We start from the raw sequence: 24446 nt of genomic DNA, 5'->3' as shown, positions 1-24446 counted from the left end.
CATGTCAGATGTCTGTGTCTTCGATGTGAGAGACACAAGGCAGATGTGATCTCTCACTGTTATTTTTTGTATGTGTGTGTGTGTGTGTGTGTGTGTGTGTGAGGAGGAAAGAGTGTCTGTAAGTGATTTATAACGCTCCCTCTCTGAGCCAGAATTTGCTGTTGGCCTGTAGAGCTGACCCGAGACTAGATTAGCTGTCACCAACATTACAGTATCATCTGTTCCTGTTAGCATTACACAAAGTCTGGAATGCAACATCTTCTCTGCATCCGTTCCTGTGCTTTGTGTTTCTGCGTTGTTGTGTCACTTGCACATCTTTCTTCTTCCTTTTGCAGAGCTTAACGAAATGTGACTCACTGCACTATTTATTAGTCATCTTATGAGATAAGTGTACCAGGATTTGTCTTTTGCAGATCAGCCTTATTAACAAAATGTCATGACAACATGATACATTTGTTATTGTGAGGAATGTGTCCAATACTAACAGGCTGAAGGGAGAACAGGACAAAAAAGAAGCAAAATAAACAATCCATTAAGCATGAGCTCCTTGTCAGAGTTGGAACCAAACTGCAATGTTATTTATATTTAAACAAACGTGTAGCTCTGATATTGTCCTCCTGTAATGTAGGGAGGCATGATGGGAGACAAACATCTACAGAGGAGAAATCGGAGAAGGAGGAAGAGTGGAGAGGTCATGTCCTCCTTGTTTTATTGTTAAGTTATTTCAAACTCTCCTAAGTGAATAATGTGTGAGACTAGGGCAAACCAAGCATGTATTTAAAGTTCCTAAACCTTGTTTGGTTTACATGCAGGTTGGTTGATAAGGTTCAGGTCAAATCACAGTAGACAATACAAACATTTTCCCATCCTACACAGTTAATACTATGTTGCATGTATTTATATAGTTCTTGTGTCTGGAGCAAATTCATTATCATTTTTACACCAATCTTAATAAAATGAAACAAAATATTTCACTCACAGGAGGTCCTTGATCTCCTTGGGGCCCTGCTGACCCACCAGATCCTGGAGCTCCTGGTGCTCCCGGTGCTCCCTGAGAGAAAGACAGGATGGAGAGGAAGAAGGAAGGTGACAGGAAGCAGAAGGATCAGTCAGCACATGTATCAGGGTGATTTGCCAAACAAAACAATGCAGAGAATTATTAGAAAAAAATACTTACAACGGGTCCAGGAGGTCCTTGCCGTCCCTGTGGTCCATTATTACCGGGCAGACCCTGAGAGAAGCAGAGTACAATCAGTATATTAAATATTAGGTGTGCTTTCACAGTTGTAAGTTGAACTTAGATTTGCAAAAGCCCTTTCTAAATGACCTGAGGAATTTCCTGACAGTCTCCAGAATAAACCAAGAAAATGTTACTACACTGATATTTTCTAATACAATTAACATACAATCAACTGATGGAAACTGTGGCACCTACTACTTTTGTCCAACCTCTAAATCTGCAAAAAAAATGCCTCCAATCAAACCTTTGTGTTAGGTTTTTACCTTCAGAAGATTTGTACAAAACAGGTGCATTTTCCTGACAGTTGGCTTTTTCACAATTAGATGTTTTAATAAAAATCTGTTTAAACCATCTCTTCCATTTAATGTCTTCACCATGATGCTGTGGTTTGAACAGAACACATGAATATAAAACTGCAGCTTTCACTTTAAAAGTACATTCCTACCTACTGTATGACAATTCTGTAGGTCTGTTTTTGTCAATGTATAATATAATGTGTAAAATATGACGTATAATAACACGACATATGATAACATGATGATGGCTCTGGTGTATCTCTGTATTTATGGGCCAGTCAAACTTAACAAATTCAGTGCTATTAATCCATATTTTGGAAGCTTGAACTCCTGGAAAACAGTTTAACCTGAGGTTCAGCTAATGCTTTCATTTTAGCTTGGACGTCTAAAGTTACGTTGTGGTCTCATACAGAGCCTGATGACCTTTCAACATGGACACTCTCCTTATATGGAACTCAGTTTACCCTGTAAGGCCAGAAGCCATGATTTAAAAACAAAAGAAATGCGTAAAAATTAAGAATGACACCACTGAGAATCCAATGTGTCAGATATTGAATAAAAATATGTTAAGTTGAAAAACTCGGAAGGCGCATTAAACACAAATTTTTCCTTATTCAACAAACAATGTTAACAGTACAAACAACAGATGACCGAGAAGGAAAAATCAATTGCCAACTCCCTATATTTAGAGTATACATAAAGTTCAATCCTCCATTGTATGGCAGAAAAGGCCGGTCATACTATGGTGAACCCTTTATATCATAATGGCATGGGTATGAGAGTGTTCTGCAAAGATATATTGATCAAGGCAAAAATAAATATAACTGTCTCATACATTGATTTATTTGTGGCAGCCCAATATCAACATTGACTGCCACATACTGATTTTCTTTTTTTACTAATTAAAATGGGTTAAAATCTTATTTCTTTGTATAGCAGCACATCGATTCGCTCAGCACCTCCTTGCCCCGCTCTCAGATTGACCAATCTGTGAATAGCGCCTCCTCTCTGTGCACACTCTGAGCTGGGCTGTCGAGGTTAGCACGCTGTACATAGCTGCTGGTCAATATCAACTGCTTGTGCAAGTGGATAACATTATTGTTAAATCCTTCTTTCTCTGAACTTTAACTCTTAACTTTTTGCTCCCTCAATCCACATAATTTGTGAAATATTTTCAAAGACTTAAAAGGGCTCATCCTGAGGAGGCACACAGACAGTCTGGACAAGAGGTATCAGCACAACAGCGTACCTATAAACTTCTAAAAACACACGCAGGAAAGCGGAACAGTCCAACCAGTGTGATTAACTATCCAATTAATCTGTTTCAAACATTTCCAGGGGGCTTGTCTTGCAGTGATTTTTGTGAATTTCTGAATGGTCGATTAGAGGCTACTGGCTTTAAATTGAGCATGTCGGGCGTTTTCTACGACTGCTACTCTCTTTTCCACTGCTGTTTGCAAACCAATAAATCACAGTCAATAGTCAAATAGTACACAAGTCTCGCTGATGTCCGCCTGAGATCGTACGTTTGCATTAAATGTATTCTTATCTTTTAGTTTCTTGAAAAGAGATCCAGGGACTAAAAAGTCCCAGTTACTTTTGGTAGAAAAGTGGTTTTATATACTCTGTTATTTAATATTAAGTGAAAAAATCTACTATTTGAAAAAAGCAAAAAACAGTCAGCTACCACCACAAATAGAATCTAATTCTGCAGGAAACAGAAAATAAATATCCTCAAAAAAATATGTATTAAAATCTTTATTAGCACTCAAGAAAAGTCAGATTATCTACTTATGAATGAGATTAGCAATCAATATGCCAGAAAGGACACATTCTCCACATAAACAATAAAGGGGAGCCAGATTCTATAATATTTTTTAAGTGAACCATTTAAAGCAAATCTCTGTTTCTCAATTTTAAGACACATCATGACCTCTTGATCCATTTACATTACATTTATTCATTTAGCTGAAGCTTTTATCCAAAGCAACTTACAATTGCTATATATGTCAGAGGTTGCATGCCTCTGGAGCAACAAGGGTTTAAGTGTCTTGCTCAGGTATACATTGGTGTCTCACAGTGGATTTGAACCCAGGTTTCTCACATCAAAGGCATGTGTCTTATCCACTGTTCCATCACCACCCCATTGATCCATGGTATAAAATGAGAAAGGCAGACAGCCTTCCATCTAAAGAGGATTAATCTTGGAGCTAACAATGAAGCAAATACTATAGCTGTCATTTCCTCTGATTTCTTAGAAAGTATTCTGGACATGTGTTATGTCTTGCTTGTACAGTTTTTCTAATCCCATTTGGTGAGACAAAGAGGGACAGCCCATCTTGAAGCAGGATTTTCCCCACTGGCATATCAAGCTTAGCTTAATTCTCAAAACCCAGTGTTTGACTGCATGACAAAATCTGTACAATAACATATGCATGAGCTTCTCTGAAAAGCTGAGCCAGTATGTGACATCAGAAAACTCCTCTGTGAGAGTCACTCCGGTGTCACACAGTAAACACTCGCCCTGGTAAACCCAGTAATAGGACTCTAGAGGAGACTTAGTTCCTCCCAATATCCAGGTCTCAAAAAGTCAAACACTTTTGACTTTGAAATCCTTTCAAACTGAGCAGAAGCACATCTGGAACAAGAAGAAGGCTACAACATTTCCCACTGTGAAGCAAACAAGCATTAGATGTGACACTGGGACAAGAGTCAGCCTGGTGTCACACTATAAACACTCCCAATACTGGCTATATTATAGTCAATCTTTTTATATTTGAGTTTAAAATAAGAAATTCAGCCTCCTGGCTTCTCTCACAGGAGTCAGACTCATGAAAATGAATCAATGCTGTTATATTTTGAGAGCCAGGCTGCAACAGGACTGGCCTATTGTCTAAGAAACTGGGGTGAGGCTAATCGAAATTAGATTTTTGTATGCACGCTGAATTACCAACAAAGTGCAGGTCCTTTTTGTGTAACTTCTATAACAATACTGAACTTTTTATTTATATAAAAAATTCTTTGCAAAGGGCTATGAGGTGAGCCTGGACACTCAAGTAGAAGTTTAATGAGAACGGAGAAAATACAATTTTGATGAGAAAAAAGCTGGATCTACTCGAGTTCCTGAGTTGTAAAAAGTTGAAAAAGTTCCATAAAGCAAGCATCAATGACAAAATAAAGATTTAAAGCTTTCCTTGATCCATCTCTGTTTCACTGTGATATAGACAAATAAAGTAACCAGGAGACAGTCACTATTGTTTCAACTGTTAACTGGCCACTGCAGCACAGCCTTGGCTTCTTTAAGCCTCACAAAAGGTTTTGTACAGTAGGTGTGGCCGATGCTGATAAGTTTTACTGTGACTCAACAAAGAGTTATCTGCCTTCCCTGTTCTGTTTGTACACATTGGATGATACAGATTAACGCCCCCTCACATTAAAGCTGGAGTGGACAATTTATTCAGAAGCATTTTTTGTTATGTTCGTTGAAATTCAAGCTGGCCTACTCACGCACTCAGGGAGGCCTGAAGAGATGTGGTGGGATTTTTTCAGTTAGATACTTTCAAAATCTGGTTGCCTTGGTAGTTTCTCCAAAGTTGCCTAGCCCAGCTTTAAGTGGCAACCCTAAAAAGTAGCACAAGCATTTTGAATGAATATTCATAAAAAAAACTGGTTCTTGTTCCTAACTGCTGTTCCCAATTGGCTAAATTCTACTTTCTATATCGCTGTCAAATGAACAGTGATAACAGAAATTGCTATTGCATTGATAACATCTTGTGAATTGATTCTCATCAGTTTTCACCGCAATCCCCTTCCCTACTGCTTTCAATGCATCCACTAGGGGAAAAAAATAAACAGAAAAACATTTAGAGGGAATTCAGCCTGAGCACACTGCTGGAAACAACAAACAAGTATGACGTTGCAGTTATTCAGCAGCAATGGAAGTACTGACTTCAGATGTTTTGTACGTCGTGTATGGAAACAAAATTACAATTAGCTCTTTGTGATTCAACAAACATTTCTATTGTGCAATCTTCTTTCTAGTCATCTCTACAACAATCACGAATATAAAACACACAACAGATTGGTAGCATCTTGATGAAATACGGATGTGCAAAGCCTGTCATAATCAGTGCTGCAAAGGGGATGTCTCACAATTTATAGCACCTAAATCGCTCCCTCATTAGTAACACATGATTACAATCAATAGTCACATTAGTAATATGCACTGTATTCTGCAAGCGTGGGAGTCTGACAGTACGGGCTGGTAATTCTAAAATGTGAGCAGGACTGGATTCAGGTATAAAGAGCTGAACAGGACTTTGTAAACTGCATCATAAAATAATCAAACTGTGAAGTTGTCTTTCTATAAATTTTACAACTGGTGTAAACTTCTTGCATTGGTTTACAGCTGGATTGAATGGTTCCAAACCGACAGATGGTGTTTACCTAATACAACCAAGCAGGAAACTTTGGGTCTGAAAAGTGAAGCCAATGCAGAAGTGCCCTAACCCTGCATTCTTTCTAACGACAGCCGGGGGCGTCTTCTCTGGTTGTAAAAAAAAGTCTGGTTTCAATAGAAATAATGGTAAAATAACCCCGCTTCTCACCTGATTTATTACCTCAGTAAACACTTTCCTAATGAGTTTTTGGTCTTTTTCAATACAGCATGATGTTCATTTAGTAAATTATGATCCCGTTTAGAGGAAAATAGAGGATAAAGCAGCGTATCCTTTAGGGCAGGACTACCTGGTGATTGACAAGTCACTACCATTGTGACCTGTCAATCAGGACAGAAGCCACTTCTATTCTCTGCACTGTGTAAAGTCGGCTGTCGGCTGTTCATTTTTCATTCAAGTACGATTTGTTTTAAGCCTGGTTTTCGCTAGCCAAAATTAGCATCCCAGTTAAAATCATAGTTAACGTGAATTATAATAATTCTAGATTAAATCCAAGAGTTTTCCTATCAATCCAACACGGTGTTCTGTAAAATCTCTAGCAGCTCTTTATTGATGCTGCTTAACAGTGTTGGGAGTGACGCGTTAAAAAAGTAACGCAATTACTGTATTGCTTTTTGCTGTAATGCAGTAACATAACGCATTACGAATACAATTTCAGTAATATTATACCCGTTACAATCTCAGTAACAAGCGTTACAACGCATTGAAATTAAGTGGCGCTTTGTTTCTCAATAATTCACCATCACCTAGAAACATTTCTGCACCAGAAAAACAAATCCATGAGTAAAAGAGCAACGTTATTTCCTGTTGCGGGAATCCAATGGTTGAGATTGTAGGCAGGGTGCAAAATACGGGGGGCTCCTCTTAAAAAGACGACAGCTCCCCTGAAGGATCATGCATAAATAGATTTCTATAGGCTATGTGTATGTGCTTTAATGAATTACTTTCATGATTAGAGATGCTGCTGTCAGTTCATCCTGACCGATCCTGTCAAAGTGTTGAGAGATAATCAATGACATTATGCTGCTGTACCTCGTGCGTAAATGCGCACAGTGTTTTTCTCATTGGGGAGAGGCGCTGTTAATCAGAAGGTTCATTTTTATGACATAGACCCACCCAAACTGCAGATATAACTCTGCACATCACAAGAACCCACCTATGCAGCACATATTACTATTAGAATAATGCGGCCATTAAAAAGCAGTGAAAGTAACTCAAATGTAACGCAAAAGTAGTTTAAAGCATTACAATTCAGAGACAGTAATGTTGTAATATAACTAATTACTCTCAAATGACAGTAACTAGAAATCAATAATGTATTGCATTTTGGAAGTAACTTGACCAACACTGCTGTTTAATGAGTATTATTGACAATGGAAGATAACAACTGGTGGCGAGTTAAGTGGTATCCTAGAGCTAAAAGAAAACACACACTCTTTGATATTAATTCATGTTTGTAAAAGAAGGTAATATTCAGATATTATATAATACAAATACAAAACCTTGCTCACTATGTCTGCGGGTTGTAGTCAGCAATGAAAGTACAAGTAGTCAAATTCTGGCTAGAAAGCAGATTAAAGTTTTTACAGTGTTATGGTTGTTGTTGGGACCTTTAATTACAGGTGCTGGTCATATAATTAGAATATTATCAAAAAGTTGATTTATTATATGACCAGCACCTTAAACTTAAACAGAATGTGATTTAATGCTTTTCTTGCTAAATGTTCGTGAACTCCAAAACTATCTGGCATTGTGAGAAGAAACTCCAGCCAACATACAAGTATCCTTCCTTCAGGACACTTCTTCTGAAAACTACCGCTGAGGGGACGAGCGTCTGGACCCATCAGCCAACAAAGAAACAGCAGATGGATTACGTGTAGTGTTTCACCTCGGCAGGAGCCGGCCAGGACAAAGCTCTTCTGTTATCATGTTACTTATTTGGATAAAACCTCCTCTTTCTGCTTGTCGACACATTACGCTCTGGCTGCATTTCTGTTTTGTTATTTACAGCCCAGTTGGGTATTGTAAGGCCTGATTCCTCTGTCAGTATCAACTACAGCCAGCTGGTATCACAGAGCCCTTATGAATGGGATGTTATCTATTGTGAATGTTGTGTTCAAAAGATGGGCAGTCTATAGGGGAAGACTTGTATGGTTTTATGAAGACACACAAAACCATACAGACAAACACAGCTGGACATTTAGAAACTTTACACAGCAGGAAAAGAACCAAAGATATTTTCACATGATGAAGATTGTGTTACTAAAAGCACATCTAAAATATCACCTAAAATAATAACAACAACTGTATGCTGAATTACCATGTCTTTTGCATTGTCAATTTTCAAATCCAGAATTATTCAAAGGAATTATCATTACACAGCTTCTTGTCACCTCCCCTTAGCAATAAGTGTTTTGTATCTGGGGAAAAAAAATATCAGACGTGCTTCACAAATCGCTGATTGTAGATTACAGTTTTGAAAAACCATTGATCGTTGGAGTAGCAACATCAAGCAAATGTAACATAACCAGAGTACAAACAAATGTCAAGCCGTGTTTTTAATAAGCCCCCACATGGAGAGTAAAAACATGTTTTACCACTCCAAATGGTCTTTTTCATATCTTCAACTAGTAAAGATGGTGTCAACAAAAAGATATGCCATTATCATTATTTCATATTATACATACATATATAGTACAGCACGTAGCGTTTATCTTGTCCAGTTGTTTTTTTGACACAAAAAAAGCTGCCTTTGAATCACACTGTGTTTTTATACACATACATTTTAAAACGCAATAAAAAGGCCCATTTTGTACATCTCTACATACAGCATCCCCTCTACATATACTGTATATTATAGATACTGTAGTAGAACAGATATATGCATCACAAAATCACTATGCTATACTGTATATCAGGGGTTTTCAAAGTGTAAGGTGGTTATCCTTTGGGGGGCTCCAAACAGTTTCAAGGGAGGCTCAGCGAATGGAAGTGAAACAATATTACATTACTTATTGCATTAGTTATCAAAAGAAGATCACATAGAATAGCCTACATGTGTGAGAGTTCAGAGATACAGCAGTTTTTGGAAACTGTTTTCCCCCCATCAGAGTCAGAAAGTTATAAATGCCTTAGGACAGACCTTTTTTAAAATTATTTGGTGTAGTCAGAAGTCATGTCAAATATTATCCTTATCTTATCCTTGAGCGTCTATGGGATCAAATAATATAATCATGATCCTATAGGCATCCAGTAATTGAGCGAAACTTACCAAATAAACTAAAGATGTGATGGGGGGGGGTGCACCCAAAAACCACCAAGGTATGCTGTGTAACAGTAACCATTTGAGATAATGTCAGTGTATTATCTTACCCTTGCTCCTGGAGGACCGTCTCTACCAAGGGAGCCCGGGCTTCCAGGAACACCCTAAAGAAAAGACAAAGAAGCAGGTTTCAATTATTATCACAACACTGATTGTGGTTCATATACAATATAGCACATTAGTAAAGATATAATAATTGAAGAATATCAGATTTAAACTGCAAATGCAAAGAAATTCATTACAATTCAGTCAAATTCATGACAAAGCCGCCAGTCCTTAGGATCAGGTTGTTATTTACTTCATTTATTCATTCTAGTCCATTATAGTCCAGTCATTTCTAAAGGGTATATAACCTGCCAAATTACATGCACTATAACAAGGAATATAATTTTTCTCACAATAATTAAAATGCACATACACATTCAACCCAATTTAAAACAGATAGGGGTTTGCTGTCTTGTTCAGCAATGCTTTGACAACAGTGGTCATAAATTTGATTTGTGGAAAGGACCAACTTCTAACCCTCAGGGTACAGGACAGTTTCTAAACCAGCAGGCCACCCTGCTGCTCCATCTCCTGCCCCATCTCCCCTTCATCCACCTCTCTACAGGTCAATGCTCACAGCCGATTCCAAAATACTGTCATGGATTAAGTGTTGAGGTGATTTATCTCTGCACTTCAGTATTAGCAGCAGACAGCTCATAAAACAGGACAGTTAACACTGTTAAAGGTTCTACAAATTACAGGACAGGGTCGGAGAGGCCAGGCCTAGTGTGATTAATGATGTGCCGTTGTTTAGATTCTCCCAAGACATTGGCAATAATATCTCTCCTGCTGCTTTCACGTGTGTATCTACAAACTTACACACACACACACACACACACACACACACACACACACACAAACACACAAGGAGCAGGGAAGTAAGCCAGTGCAGCTGCACAAAACATACTGAGACTGAGGAATACACTGCAAAAATATCCATCTTAAAATGTTATTTCTGACTATAATTGAGTCCTAAAGCCCGTGAAAAAATCTGCTAGTGCAGCAAGGCTATTTCAGCTACTTTCAAGAACTTCATAGAACTTACGTCTTTAAAGACATACCACACTTAATAAACAATGTTTAGACACCCCGTGACCCTGTGCACAGGATAAGCGGTTGACGATGGATGAATGGACAAAGTTTAGACAAAAATAATCCCTCTCAATCATCAGTTACGACCCACTAGAATTATGTGGCCATGTCTGTGTCTGCAGAGACCCTGTCCTCTACCTGTATTTTCGTATTATTTTGCTGTGCGCAGAGCATGCACTTTGGCCACATTCACACAAAATCCAGCAATGTGGCTCCTTCCCGCAGGGCTGTGCAGAGGTGTGGCTGTTTCTCTGATTCACTGCTCAGTTCTCTAGCTGCTTAAAGCATGTGTTCACAAACAGCAACTGACAAATCCTACTCAAATCACAAAGAATCATTGAGAAAAATTAGATGTGATATCAGAAACTACATGAAACAAGTTCATTTGCACTGGAAACCGGTTGAAATATTCTGACAGATATTGTCACTTTAAGAATTTTTTCCCCTCTCCTTTATTAAATTATATATATTTTTTGTGCATGGTTTGCAAAGTGAAAAAGCCCAAAGGGAGTTCCCATCTCCCACAGAAAGCACTGCTCTGAACTGCTTGGAAACAGCTCGTTTGTAGTCCAGCCCTTCACTTCCTTTACTTGTGACATCACAATGAAAACGCGTCATAAAGCTTGCCAAGTGGCTGGCGGGGTCTGGCACGCCCTCAAACCAAGCTAATCTGAGCAGAGGCCCTTTGGCTCGACTCGCCTTTGTTTGGTTTTGCATTGTAGAAATGTTGTACCTGTACCTGCTTCCAGGTACTTTTTTTCGTATCACCTCACCTCCGTGAGGTTCCAAGCGAGCTGAGGGATACTAAAATGTAACACAACAGACTGCTGATTGGTCAGAGAGAATATTCACTATTCACTGCATCATCATTGCTGCACCAGACAGAGGCCAGCACCAGAAAGTTTTTATATTTTACGGTTTTCGTATGGAATTCCATCACTAAATCCACTTCTGAGAAGTTTTGAGGTGAGAAATCAGCTGTGTAGATTTGAATATTGACAGTTTTACGAGAAGTGATGGCAGGAAAAAAATGTGCTTGAATATTTTCGGAGTTGAGGAGCTCCGCAAGTGGCTGCGGGGGAAGCCTGTGCCAACCCGTGGGAGGAGCTTGCGAGGCCGGCCACCGCCCGCTCACAGAGCTCTCTGCTCCGCCGTCACACAGACCGCTGCAGCAACAACAGAGGAAAACACAGCTGGAAGGTTTTCATACCGCTTATCTGTCTTTACATTCTGAGGAATGTTGAAACGTTTTAACTTAAAAAAGCTTTGTGGATCGCTGGTGTGTGTCGCATTATACATTACGTCGGGGCAGTTGTGTGTGGCGTCGCTATGACGACAAGCTACATACTATCTCTGGGTACTATCTGCAATGGAAAACGGAGCAGGGCCGAGTAGAGTCGAGTCTATCGATTTGCGCTATGGTAGCATTTTTCAGCAAGGCAGCATAGATCGTCAGAACACCGGCAACAGTTCAACGTTTAGTCCTAAAAGACGATGCAACTCCAACTCTTGTTTGGGCCTGGAAATTCACAATCACAACCTGTAAGTATGCTTTATTGGTTGTGAATTATATTTAAAATAAACACGGCAATGTAACTTCACAGACTGTTCAAGTGCGGAGTTGTTGTAAACGTTGGCTAACACAGCTAAAGTTATAACTATAATGCTAATGTTACACCTGATGTGAAAGCTACTGAGCAAACGTTCAAATTGTTTGGCCAATTTTTTTTTATGTAAAATTGAGTTGAAATATGGTGATTTTTGTAGTGGTTTATTGTAAGATGTGGAACAATGATGTTGTGTGGTTGTGGACTTGAGTAACTTACACCATCTGATAGGTCACGGTCGCAGTCTGAAGCGGCTTTGATTTGGATCACACTACCTTGTTTCTTACAACCCGCCCTTCGCTGCTTCTGATTGGCTAGTAGTCCTTACCTGGGAACTGCACATGTGCAACTCCCAACAAAGAAAAGCGGCACGTACAACACATAGGGTGAAAAGAGGAGCTGCAGCAATGTGCAGTATGAGAAAAATATGATGTTTTTTGAAAATTAAATCATGTAAACCTGTTCTGGTACAACCCCTAAATAAGATTTTGAACCTGAAAATGAGCATAATACCACCTCTTTAAATTACACGCTAAAATGACTTACATTGGTAACACTCTATTTTAACCTCCACACCCCTTCTCTATTTAGCTCTTATAAGCAGAATACAAATACATATAATACATAACATTTCACGTTTATAACACACTATAATGTAGTTTAATCTTTAATCGCTTTAATCTTGAGAAGCTGCAGAGCTGCAGTCTGCAGTCTCTATTCATTCAACTTACACTGTAAATTTCCAGCTAAACTGAGACTTCTTGAAGACCCTTTCCTCTCTCTCTCGCCTGTCATTCACCGGTCTTGTGTGAGTTTTGCCGTGCTGCCAACAACTACATGCACGTCGCGGTTCCTCGCATTTCTATTTCAAGTTGCCGGGTATATAAAATATTCTTTGTGTGGTTCATCAACGGTGATAAATTATCAAAAGGTCCCACGAGGTGCGAAAAACTCGGCACAACACCACTCGCTTCAATTGTTACTCTTCCGCCACCACACACACACACACACACACATCACACGCTACGCCTACAAATGCGCACTGATGACCCAGGGTTAGGGTTACAATTTTGGATTTATTTACGCACTTTTAAAAACATTTATTGACAGTTTTATTGTTTTTACATCTTTATTTACAGCATTAAACATTGAAATGTATATTGGAATAGGCAGTAAATTAACCTAATGGGAGAAAACTGGTATTTCTATGTAAAATCAGACCTTGAGCACCCCCATATCGCCAAAATGGCATGATCCATGTTTCGCTGCGAAGCTTCGACTGTGAGAGTGACAGTCGAATCAGGCTCTGCCCATTGAAGCATCCAATCTTCGATTATTGGGCCCTAATCTAGTTATAGGCAGACATAAGAAAAATTTGTGTATATTAAATGTACTTGTCAACAACTATAACTTCTCCAGTAGCACCAACAAAATCAAGTCCTGGCTCCACAATGGTGGAACGAGCTCCCTACTGACATTAGGACAGCAGAAACTGTACACATCGCCCATAAAAAACAAAACTCTTTCTCTATGGTTTATGGTTTCTAAACCATGAAGCAGTTCAGCGTATTTGATCATGTTGATGTACTTGCATGATTCTGCCAATTCTAGGTTTTTATCCACATTGGTGAATGCACTTATTGTAAGTACATAATAAAATATAATGTAATGTAACTTTTAATTATTCATAATTAATATGAAATATTAAGTATTCTTCATTAACTGCTCATAAATGATAAAAATGTTTAAATAAAACATTGCAAGATTTGTTAGTGCGTAGTGAGTTGGGGTAGGTTGGGGGCTCAAATCACTGCCACACAATCTATATTCCTCAGTCAAAACAAAAATAATTACTTGATAACACACCCACACGCACACTGATAAACAGAAAGAAAGTGAGAGAGTTGAGAAAGAAGGACAAACACACAGTCTTTGCTATTCATTGCAGCGGCATATTTCAAATATGTCAAATTGAAACTGAGGTGGAAGGGACGCCGATGACAAGGTTACATTATATTTACTGCAGCGAAAGAGAGAGAGAGAGAGAGAGAGAGAGAAGGGAAAGAGAGAGAGAGAGATAATTGATGTTTTAGAGTTGTGAATTTCTCTGTGGTCCCTCGTATATTACAACAGGGCCCTGGAAGCTACAATATTCCCGCACTGAGCCACACACACACACACACACACACACACACACACACACACACACACACACATTCATATTCCTCTCTCTGACAAAACACATTATTACCCGGTAACATAGTGCTGCACAGGGCAGCACTACCAGCTTTTATTAATAGGGTATGCAGGCAGAGGGACAGCCAGCTAGCGCATCAGGAAGCGCTGCAGTTCTCGGTGAGCTGGTCTAGAAACTACTTGTTCTCTGCATATGTGAAGGGGTTATTGGTTCTGAGAAAAACGTTTGTGATGAAAACAATCGGTAGAAATTCAGAAACACTTTTGCGTATCACTTCCAATCAGTGACTGCGTTCTGTTCCCCTTCAGGGGAACTCGAACTGCGTCGGTGACGACACTATGGGAACGCCCCTGGGCGTGGCAGGGCTGAACTATGAATGAAACTACTCCAATCCTATTGGTGTTACTAGAACGGTAGTGTGTGACGGCTTAACCGGAGGGGGTATATAAGCACACCGGCACATAGGACACATTAGCTTCTTTCTATTCAGCAGGCACTCTGGCTACGTTTGCAAGCTCCATTTTCCTACCTGACATCGAGACGAAGCAGCAGAAGATCATGTCAAAGCGATTCCGACAGTGTGTCTTCCCTTGTGAGCGTTTCATCACAGAAGGTGATACCCATGGGATGTGCGTCTCATGCCTGGGGATGTCGCATGCTCAGGCGGCTCTCGAGGGGGCTGCCTGCGACCATTGCGAGGCCCTGCCCCTGAGGGTGCTGAGGTCTCGAGCGGCTCTCTTCCTAGAGGATGGTCGGATGCGCTCCCCTCGTGGCACAGGCCCCGCGGTCACTGAGGCGTCGCGGCGGCTCCGATCCTGGGGATCACAACGCGAGATAACCGAGGGTGCCGGAACGGCTGAGGCCTTTTTCCGGTCCTCCTCCCCCCGTCCCCGATCGGGAGCCCGTTTCTCGGTTTCTCACACTCAAGGGGCGAGTCCGGAAAGGCTGACACGATCTGGCTCTGAGGAGCTAGATGTGCTTAGCATAGAGGGAACGGAACGTCATCCGTCCTCGCCAGGATACGAGGAGTTGTTGGAAGTGGTGACGCGGGCCGTGGCCAAGCTGCACATTGATTGGCCACAGGCGGTGCAGCAGCCATCGGCAGGCAGCAAACTAGATGAGCGGTTTCTGCAACACCGAGCACCACCCCCGCGTCGGCCCCTACCATTTTTTCCGGATCTGCACAACGAGTTGTGTAGATCATGGAATAAACCCTTCTCTGCGCGGCTGTCTACGTCCCCCCGGCTGGACTACGGCAACGTGACGGGAATCAGACAGCACGGCTACGGAGCGATGCCACGAGTGGAGGAGGCACTGGCTAGCTACCTCTCTTCCAACCTCGCCTCATCCCTCCGGACGCCGGCGCTCCCCACCAACCCGTGTCGGATGACGTCCAGTTTGGTGGGGAAGGCCTACATGGCAGCGGGTCGAGCTGGTGCCAGCCTACATACGATGGCTGTCTTGCAGGCATACCAGGCCGATCTTCTTCGGGACTGTGAAGTAGGGGGAGGTCCCTCTGAGGAGGACCTGACGGAGCTCCGTAGAGCGACGGACTTGGCTCTCCGTGTGACCAAGGAAACGCCCCTGTTCCATCGGCCGATCCATGGCGGCTTTGGTGGCTACGGAGCGCCATCTGTGGCTCAACCTATCAGGCATCCAGGGGAAGGAGAAGGCTTTTCTCCTGGATGTGCCCCTCTCGCCTTCTGGCCTGTTTGGCGAAGCAGTGGATGCTGTCGTCAACAGGTTCCAGCACGCCAAATCTCAGGGAGAGGCATTTGAGCGATATCTCCCCCGCCGGTCAGACTCCAGGACCGCGATGGCTCAGGAAAGGCGGACGCAGCCTTCATCCAGCACCTACCGCCACAGCCAGAAGCAGAGTGTCGCTTCGCGGGATCCCCCTCAACCAACCTGGGACACAAGACGGCGCTCTCGCCCACAGACCCCCGGGAAGACGGATCTGAGGACCGTCATTCAGTCTCGGCGGGGAAGAGGTCCTGAGACCTCGAGTAGGGGGACCCACCACCACCCCCCGCCTCCCTTAATTTCCCTGCCAGTCAGAGAAGCCGGCTTTTACAGCCGATACTTCCTGGTCCCCAAGAAGGACGGAGGATTGCGTCCGATTTTGGATTTGTGGTCCCTGAACCAATCTCTGAGGAGATTCAGGTTCAGGATGCTTACCATCCCAGCCATCATCAGTCACATCCAATCCGAGGATTGGTTTGTCACGACAGATCTGCAAGACGCTTATTTCCACATCTCCATCCGTCCCTCTCACAGGAAGTTCCTGAGGTTCGCCTTCGGGGGCACGGCTTACCAGTCTCGGGTTCTTCCGTTCGGCCTAGCACTATCTCCAGGGCATTCGCACACTGAACTACATCGACGACTGGCTCATCCTGGCCGCTGCTGGCTCGAGAGTTAGCGGTTCGGCATCGAGATGTCGTCCTCGCCCACCTTCAGCGTTTGGGGCTGTGGCTCAACGCGGAAGAAGAGCGTGCTGACACCTGCCCAACGGACTGCGTTCCTAGGGGTGGTGTGGGACTCAACGACGATGCGGGCCCACCTGTCTCCCGCACGCATCGAGTCCATTTTATCCTCAGTGACCAGAGTGCAGTTAGGCCGCGCCATCACTGTGAAACACTTTCAGAGGGTGTTGGGTCTTCTGGCAGCAGCGTCCAGTATAATTCCTTCCGGACTACTGCACATGAGAGCCCTGCAGTGGTGGCTAAAATCCAAGGGATTCTCCCCGAGGGGAAATCCACTCTGTTTGATACGGGTTACGAGCGGATGCCTTCGTTCCCTGTCCGTATGGAGGAAGCCTTGGTTCCTGTCCCAAGGTCCTGTGTTGGGAGCAATCTGTCGCCGAACAATTATTTCAGGGATGGGGATGGACGACCGCTTCGCGAGAGGCTCCTGGGAGGAGCATCATTTCTCTTGGCACATAAATTGCCTGGAAATGTTGGCAGTTTTCAGAGCTCTGAGGAGTTTTCTGCCCGCTCTCCGCAGTCGCCACGTCCTTGTCAGGACCGACAATACGGCGGCGGTGGCCTATTTGAATCACCAGGGGGTCTGAGCTCGCGTCCATTATGCAAACTGGCACATCGGATCCTCCTGTGGAATCAAGGAGCAGACCTGCTGTCGAGACAGGGGTTGAGGCCCGGGGAATGGAGACTCCACCCTGAGGTGGTGGAGTTATTATGCGAATAGTTCGGCCCCATAGACGTGGACTTGTTTGCGTCCCGAGAGACGGCACATCAGGTGCGCAGTTTGCCTTCAGCTATGGCCGTAAGGGCGCACTCTACTCGAGGCATGGCGGCTTCTAGGGCCCTCCTCGCAGGGGCGTCACTCCAGGATTTGTGTGATGCGGCTGGCTGGGCCACCCCTCACACTTTTATCCGGTTTTACAGTCTGGACCTGCCTTCTGCACCCGGCACCCGTGCGCTCTCCTCCTAGTCGTGCCGTCAGGTTCTGCACGCTGGGGGCAGGCGGGGTTTCGGTGCGGCCTAAGTGGGTATCTCGTTCCCATAGTGTCGTCACCGACGCAGTTTGAGTTCCCTCGAAGGGGAACGTCTCGGGTTACGTATGTAACCCTTGTTCCCCGAGAAAGGGAACGAGACACTGCGTCGGTCCACCACACCTCACCCCGCCTGGAGTGCCTTGCTTCATAGAAAGGGCTAATGTGTCCTATGTGCCGGCGTGCTTATATACCCCCTCCGGTTACGCCGTCACACACTACTGTTCTAGTAACACCAATAGGATTGGAGTAGTTTCATTCATAGTTCAGCCCTGCCACGCCCAGGGGCGTTCCCATAGTGTCGTCACCGACGCAGTGTCTCGTTCCCTTCTCGGGGACCCAAGACGGTCTCATCAACTCACAAAACTCTCAACAAAAGGAAATGATTCACGAGTCATTTAACGAGCCAGGCGACAGAAGAGTGCATATAAAAATCCCCAAAGAAGAGGCTATAATCATAAGGCACATGATTATCAGCATCAGCATGACAACAAATTGTCTTTAAACAAGACACTGAACCTTGGCACCTTGTATGGCAGCCTCTCTTATCAGTGTATGCATGTGTGTGAATGGGTGGTGAAAGTTTGCATGTGTTTTAAAGCACTTTGAGTGCTCGATAGACTAGAGAAGTGCTATATAATTGCAGTCCATTTACCATTATCGTCATCAATGTAAAATGTTGTCTTATAATTAAGACCACGTTGACACAAAAAGACTTTCTAACATGGTTGTCAACACATAAAAAGTGAAACAAAACTCTGAAAAGGGTCTGGAAGCACATTTACTCCTTCTCCCTCATTGAGAAATTCTGGCTCTATGAATGCCTGCCAAGCACCGCCGCTTGTGCAAGATTAATGCAGGAAGTCAAGATGGCTGAGCGGTCTAAGGCGCCACGTTCAGGTTGCAGTCTCCTCTTGAGACGTGGATTCAGAATCCCTAACCGCTCAGGGCTGACGTCTCTCCATGTGTTGTTGAGTGTAAATAGGTCCTGTTTGTGTTTATATCAGACCTGTGTGTTTATCTAAATAACTAAAATAACAACAGACATAACATACTTATGTCTTCTTCTTCTTGACCGATGAAAAAGCAGTGCGGATCGAGATGGCTAGCCTTAGAGGAGAGAAGATTCAGCCATAACCTATATGTTTGAGCCTCAGTCAGACGCAGATCAACGGACTATCAGAATGGTAAGTGTAGTTAGCATCTTCAATTTATGTTATGTGTTGTATTTAGTGGTTGTGATAATATCTGCTGCAATGTTACAGAGTGGTCACAGTGGCACATTGTTATTATGTAGTAGATAAGCAAGGAAGCTACAGGGTCCGGTTTACATCCAAAAATTGCACGTTTGCTGTCAAAACTTTCACTACATCATAACAAACTCTCACTGTCTGTACTGGTATGTCTGCTCTGTGCTGGAGGTTTCAGGTTTCTTTGCTGGTGGCAGTTTCTAGACAGCGATTGGCTTTTGAATTTGTTTCACACCAAATCTAGATTGTCTGAGGTACGTTTGAATCAGTAAAGGAACATGAAAACACCTCTCTAGTGTCAAACTTTTCACAGATATAAGTCAGTAAAGTCAAGCGTTTGATATTTTAGGGGACATTAACGTCAGAAAAACACATTTTTCAGTGGCAATTAATCAACATTACTACCCAGCCACTAAATCTACTCTTAAAGATTAATAAAGACACTCTGCAGAGGGTGACCACCATCTTGAAGTACAGAATGAAAGTAGAGGGTTATTAAAGGAAGTCATTAGAAAGTGACCATCCCATCATACTACAGCGTGTTATGAAGGCAGATCAATGCATCAGTTTGACATGATCTGTGATCTGCAGATGGGAGCAGTAACTGTAACACGTTGTGCTCTGGTGTGGAAAAAAATAATAGTGTTCCATAATGCTGGCTATGGGAACTGTCTCTCAAAATCAAAACTTTGCACTGTCAGGTCCAAATGGAGAGCTTTACTGCAGCTAAATCTGGCTATAAAATTAGTTTATTGACTCGTCCTCAGAAATTTCTTATACCTACACCGATCATTGTTGTAGTATCTTATCCCAGGAGGCAGTAAAAGAACGAAAGATCAGGACTTTCTAAACAATGAGTGAGTTTAGGTGCTAACTGATGACATGAACATTGACAAACAATATTTACATATTAGTGCATATTATATAAATTATATTTTATTATATTATATATGTTTTCTTTTCTAAAAATCTATTACAGGTAAAACATGAAGACGGATCGGTTAGCACCTCTATGACATTCTCTAGTGAATCTGGGCTCAGAGCCATAATGGAGTCCACCGTGTTATTTAATCTGTTCTGGTCCTCAGACAACACAGCAATGCACAACACCAGCTGATGCACCTAAATAAAAACTGTCTGTGTAAAAGAGTTTCTGCTCACTTTTTTTCCTTGTTTCTCAAGGAAAAACATCCCGGCCAGGACACTATAAAGGAAAGGTTGTATTTGTGTTCTTTTCCAGTTCATAAACTTGATGGAAAAGTATTTGTAGGACAGACCTGTGTTATATCTACAATAGGTGGGTAGTGCTGCTTCAGGATCTACTTTAACTCAATGAGCTGGAGCGGAGATGGAGCTGAAAGAGGTTTTTAGGGATGTTGGCTCCCACATTCTCCACTTTCAAACTATTTTGGGAAATCACTTAAAGCAAATTCAGAAAACAAACGTCTGTCTACGAGAATGTATTAAGCTCCATGGAAACAAGAGAAAAATGTCTGTTTTTGTGTTTTTTAAACTCTAAAAAAAACAAATTTGGTGATAATGTCATGGTTCTGAGTTTTGTATTTGCTGTTTTATTTTGCACACCTTTCCTCTTGTGTCTGTATTCACTTTACTTCCTGTTTTTCGTTTGCTCCTCCCCAATTGGTTTCATCTGTGTATTGTTAATCACCTCCCTCTTGTATATTTAATACTGTGTCTTCCCTTTGTTTAGAATCATTTGTCTTCGTTGTCTGTCAAGGGCCCCGGCCCTATCTCTAGTGTTTCCCTCTGTGTTTTCCCCTCTCTTAAGAGTTATTTTGAAATCTTGACAGATTTGTCATTTATCCCCTATTGGTCTGTTCTCTAACACACTATCATCACAAAAGTTCATGCCAAAAGTGTTCATCAGGTTGGGGTCAGGACTGTGCAGGCCAGTCAAGTTCTCCACATCAAACTCATCAAACTGTTTCCACAAAGTTGGGAGTATTAATTTGTCCAAAATGTCTTGGTATGCTGAAGCATGAACAGTTCCCTTTCACTGGAACCCCTAAACAACAACCCCACACCATCATCCCCCCTTCACCAAACTTTACACTTGGTACAATGAAGTCAGGCAAGTACTGTTATCTTGGCAACCGCCAAACACAGACTCATCCATCGGATTGCCAGACAGAGAAGCGTGATTGTTCACTTCAGAGAACACGTCTCCACTGCGTCCGACACTTTGCATTGCACTTGGTGATGTAAGGCTTGGATGCAGCTGATGGGCCATAGAAACCCATTCCATGAAGCTCTCTACGAACTGTTCTTGGGCTAATCTGAAGCCACAAGAAGTTTGGAAGTCGGTAGCTATTAGGGATGGGTATCGCTACTCGATACCTTTAAGGTATCGACCGAAACAGCCCAGTATCGAGTAGTAATGAAACGTCTCCAGTCAAACCAGTACTTCATTCGATACTTTTTTCCTCTGTTTGTGAGTCTTTAGTGTAGTTTATGACTTGTTTAAACACTCGTTTTATTCTTGTTACTGTCGTTTTTAGAGGAGGTTTGCGACCCACCAAAAAAGGGGGGAAAAAAGAGAGCTTTCAATTTTATTGATCAAAAGTTAACAAAATAATTTACCGTTGTTTACTTTCAACAAATGTTTCAAAAATTAAAAAAATTAAAAAATAGATAACCTCACATGTCCATACAAGACATTTACAGGTACCAATGAAGTACTCTATTAGTATTGGTACCACACTAAGGATACTGGTTTCAGTAGTCTAACTAAGCAGAATAATTAACAGCTGTGAGGCAAGGCAAGTTTATTTGTTTTGAAAGTAACAGTTACAAGTGTGTTTTACAAGCACTGCAATGTGTCAAGAAAGATAGTTTTACTGCAACGTATTCCTACAAAAGTTCCAACAGAATAAGTAGCAAAAAAAAAAAAAAACTGTTACAAGAACATTGACTCTGTCCTTGTGAATGTCCAGGGCTCCCAGTAGAACACCATTTAATTAATTCAGTTTTACCTCTGATTGGTTCACTGCACAATAATGGAGACGTAGGCAATGATTATTCACATCTCAATGATTCCATTAGACCGCTCTGTATCCACGTGCACGTTTGTGTCAGCAACAAAACACTCCACATACACGCACAGTGCTACTTGAACTCTTTATCTCCACACCCCCCTCATTTCTTCCCTTTAACTCTCCTGACCTCTCAAGCTGTAATAGATATTAATACATTACACAGACATTATATTGAGCAGTATTTTAGCTGCATGTTATGCAGTTTTGATTGAGATAAATCTATACCTCAGTTTATTTCCCAAGAGGCAGTAGCTAAATCTAATTGTGACGAAGAAAAGAGACTCCCCCACCCCCACCCCACACACACACACCAGCTAAGCTCCTGCTAAAGTTAATGTAACTAGCTTAATTGAGTATCTATAATCATCAAACTATCAATCTCAGCTTTAGGAATTCATGTTATTTAGTTTGGTTAAGCAACATCCATTACATATTTAAGTGTATTACATAAATTGTACATTAATTTATTCTATTGATTTTAATATAAATATTGACATTTATTGGGCAAACAGAGAAACATTTAATCCCATGTATGGACAGTGACGTTTATTTTCATAAACTATTAGTTAAAATCAAACAGAAAAATGTACAGAAACATGAAAGTACATATTTAGGTTTTTTGTTTATAAGATACTGTATTTTTGTTTATAATTTTACCGTATTAACGGTTCTTTGATTATAATTTCTTTGGGTTTGGTCTCATTACTTGCTTTCTGTCGACCGACTAAAAATTTTAAAACCTTATTTATTGCTTTGTCATGATGTGACATATTATTACAATATTTATAAACAAGTCAACAAATTTCAGTGTCAGAAGCCTGGTTAGCTGGAGCAGTTTTAATCTTTGCCATATGGCCAGAATAATAAGTCTTTTTTTTCTTTTTTTTTTACATTTCAACACTTGAATTTGTTTGTCCACCTCAAAAATAAGTCCACATTAAAATATATATATGTGTGTGTACACATGGATGGTGTAATGTCAGGCATTTGAGAATAGAGTAAAATGTTTAAACAAAAGAAAAATAATGAAAAATTGACTGACGTTCCAGGAAAATGCTTTTGCAGGGCAACAAATCTCATTTCTGTGAGACTGCAGGGCCATGGCATCTGAGTGATAATGGATGTAGGACTCATTTGTATTCTCCGCACATACACACTGAGGAGAACAATTTATAAACACACACATTCACATTCACATTCACAGAGAGAGAGAGAGAGAGAGTTGGGTTTGTTATAGCCCAATACTACAAAGCTTATTTATTCAAGAAGGAGAAACCACTGCATGTCAGGCAGATTGGAATATAGTTGCACCTCTAGGTTCAACTTTGTGATGTTGGAAATTATATCAACATGTCCCACCACACACTTCACCTCTTTGTCTTACTATTATGTCAATTTCTTGGGGAGAATTTGTCTTACCATGTGTCCTGCTGGACCGATCTCTCCTCTCTCTCCCTTCTCCCCAGCAGGACCCTGTAAAACAATGTCATTACATCTCAGCAGGACTGGAAAAACCAACATCAGTTATCTTAATAAGATGCTGGGCCACCACAAGTCCCCAGAACAGCTTTAGCGTGTCTGGAAGTCTATTTGAGGCATTCGTCAACATTTGTCAGTTTATATTGGCAGGTGGTTGACAGCTCAATACTAAGTCTGTTTCTAATTGCACACATTTTGTGACCTTACTGGAGACAGGTGGGAATAAACTGGCAAACAGCACACTTTTTGTGACTTGGTTTCCATCATAATTCAACGTAGCAGTGATGTTTGGGAATAACAGAATTTGTCCTTTTTGTGCCAGTTTTATTTCTAAAAATGTTTTTCTTTTGACATTTTATCACAAACACATTCCATCTAAACATTAGAGCCACAGTTGTTTGTTCTGAGAGGAAACGTACACTATTTCAATGTTGAAATTAAAAGATGTGGTGTTGCACTCCTGAGAATTTGACATTAAACTGCCCTTTCAATATGCGCACACAAACACACAGAAGCAAAGTCTTACCGGGGGTCCCTGAATTGAGAGACCACTGGGTCCCTGAGGACCAGGCGGTCCTGAGGGTCCAGGAGGGCCAATCTCTCCCACTGGCCCTTGAGGTCCCTGTGAAAACAACACACTGGATGTCATATTAATTACATTTTTTTAGCAAACTTTTAAGCAACAGAAATCCTTTAAAGGTTCAGTGTGTAGGTTTTAGTGGCATCTAGTGGTGAGGGTTGCAAATTGCAACCAACGGCTCAGCATCTGCTCACCCCTCTCTTTGCAATTGAGTAGGAGAAGCGGTGGCTGACACGCTCTGTCGGCTCTTGTGCTAAATAATATGTGTGCTCCCCTACTCGTCCAAATTTCATGTCTTTTCTTTCTTCTAACAA

The 24446-nt window shown here is 41.7% G+C and overlaps 1 protein-coding gene across 1 annotated transcript in view; it reads right to left on the bottom strand.

Annotated features, from left to right (window-relative positions):
- Positions 1 to 24446, bottom strand: part of LOC119897844 (collagen alpha-1(XIV) chain-like) — a 151233-nt gene that overhangs the window by 15710 nt on the left and 111077 nt on the right. The window contains 5 exon segments of the mRNA XM_038711836.1: positions 980 to 1051; positions 1178 to 1231; positions 9366 to 9419; positions 23493 to 23546; positions 24079 to 24174. Coding sequence (XP_038567764.1) covers positions 980 to 1051; positions 1178 to 1231; positions 9366 to 9419; positions 23493 to 23546; positions 24079 to 24174 — 330 coding nt within the window.

The sequence above is a fragment of the Micropterus salmoides genome, unplaced genomic scaffold, assembly GCF_014851395.1.
Source record: "Micropterus salmoides isolate LMB-PRFRI ecotype aquatic unplaced genomic scaffold, ASM1485139v1 Ms_hic_scaffold_11, whole genome shotgun sequence".
In the NCBI taxonomy this organism is placed as follows: domain Eukaryota; kingdom Metazoa; phylum Chordata; class Actinopteri; order Centrarchiformes; family Centrarchidae; genus Micropterus; species Micropterus salmoides.
This window is presented reverse-complemented; position numbering and strand designations above follow the sequence as displayed.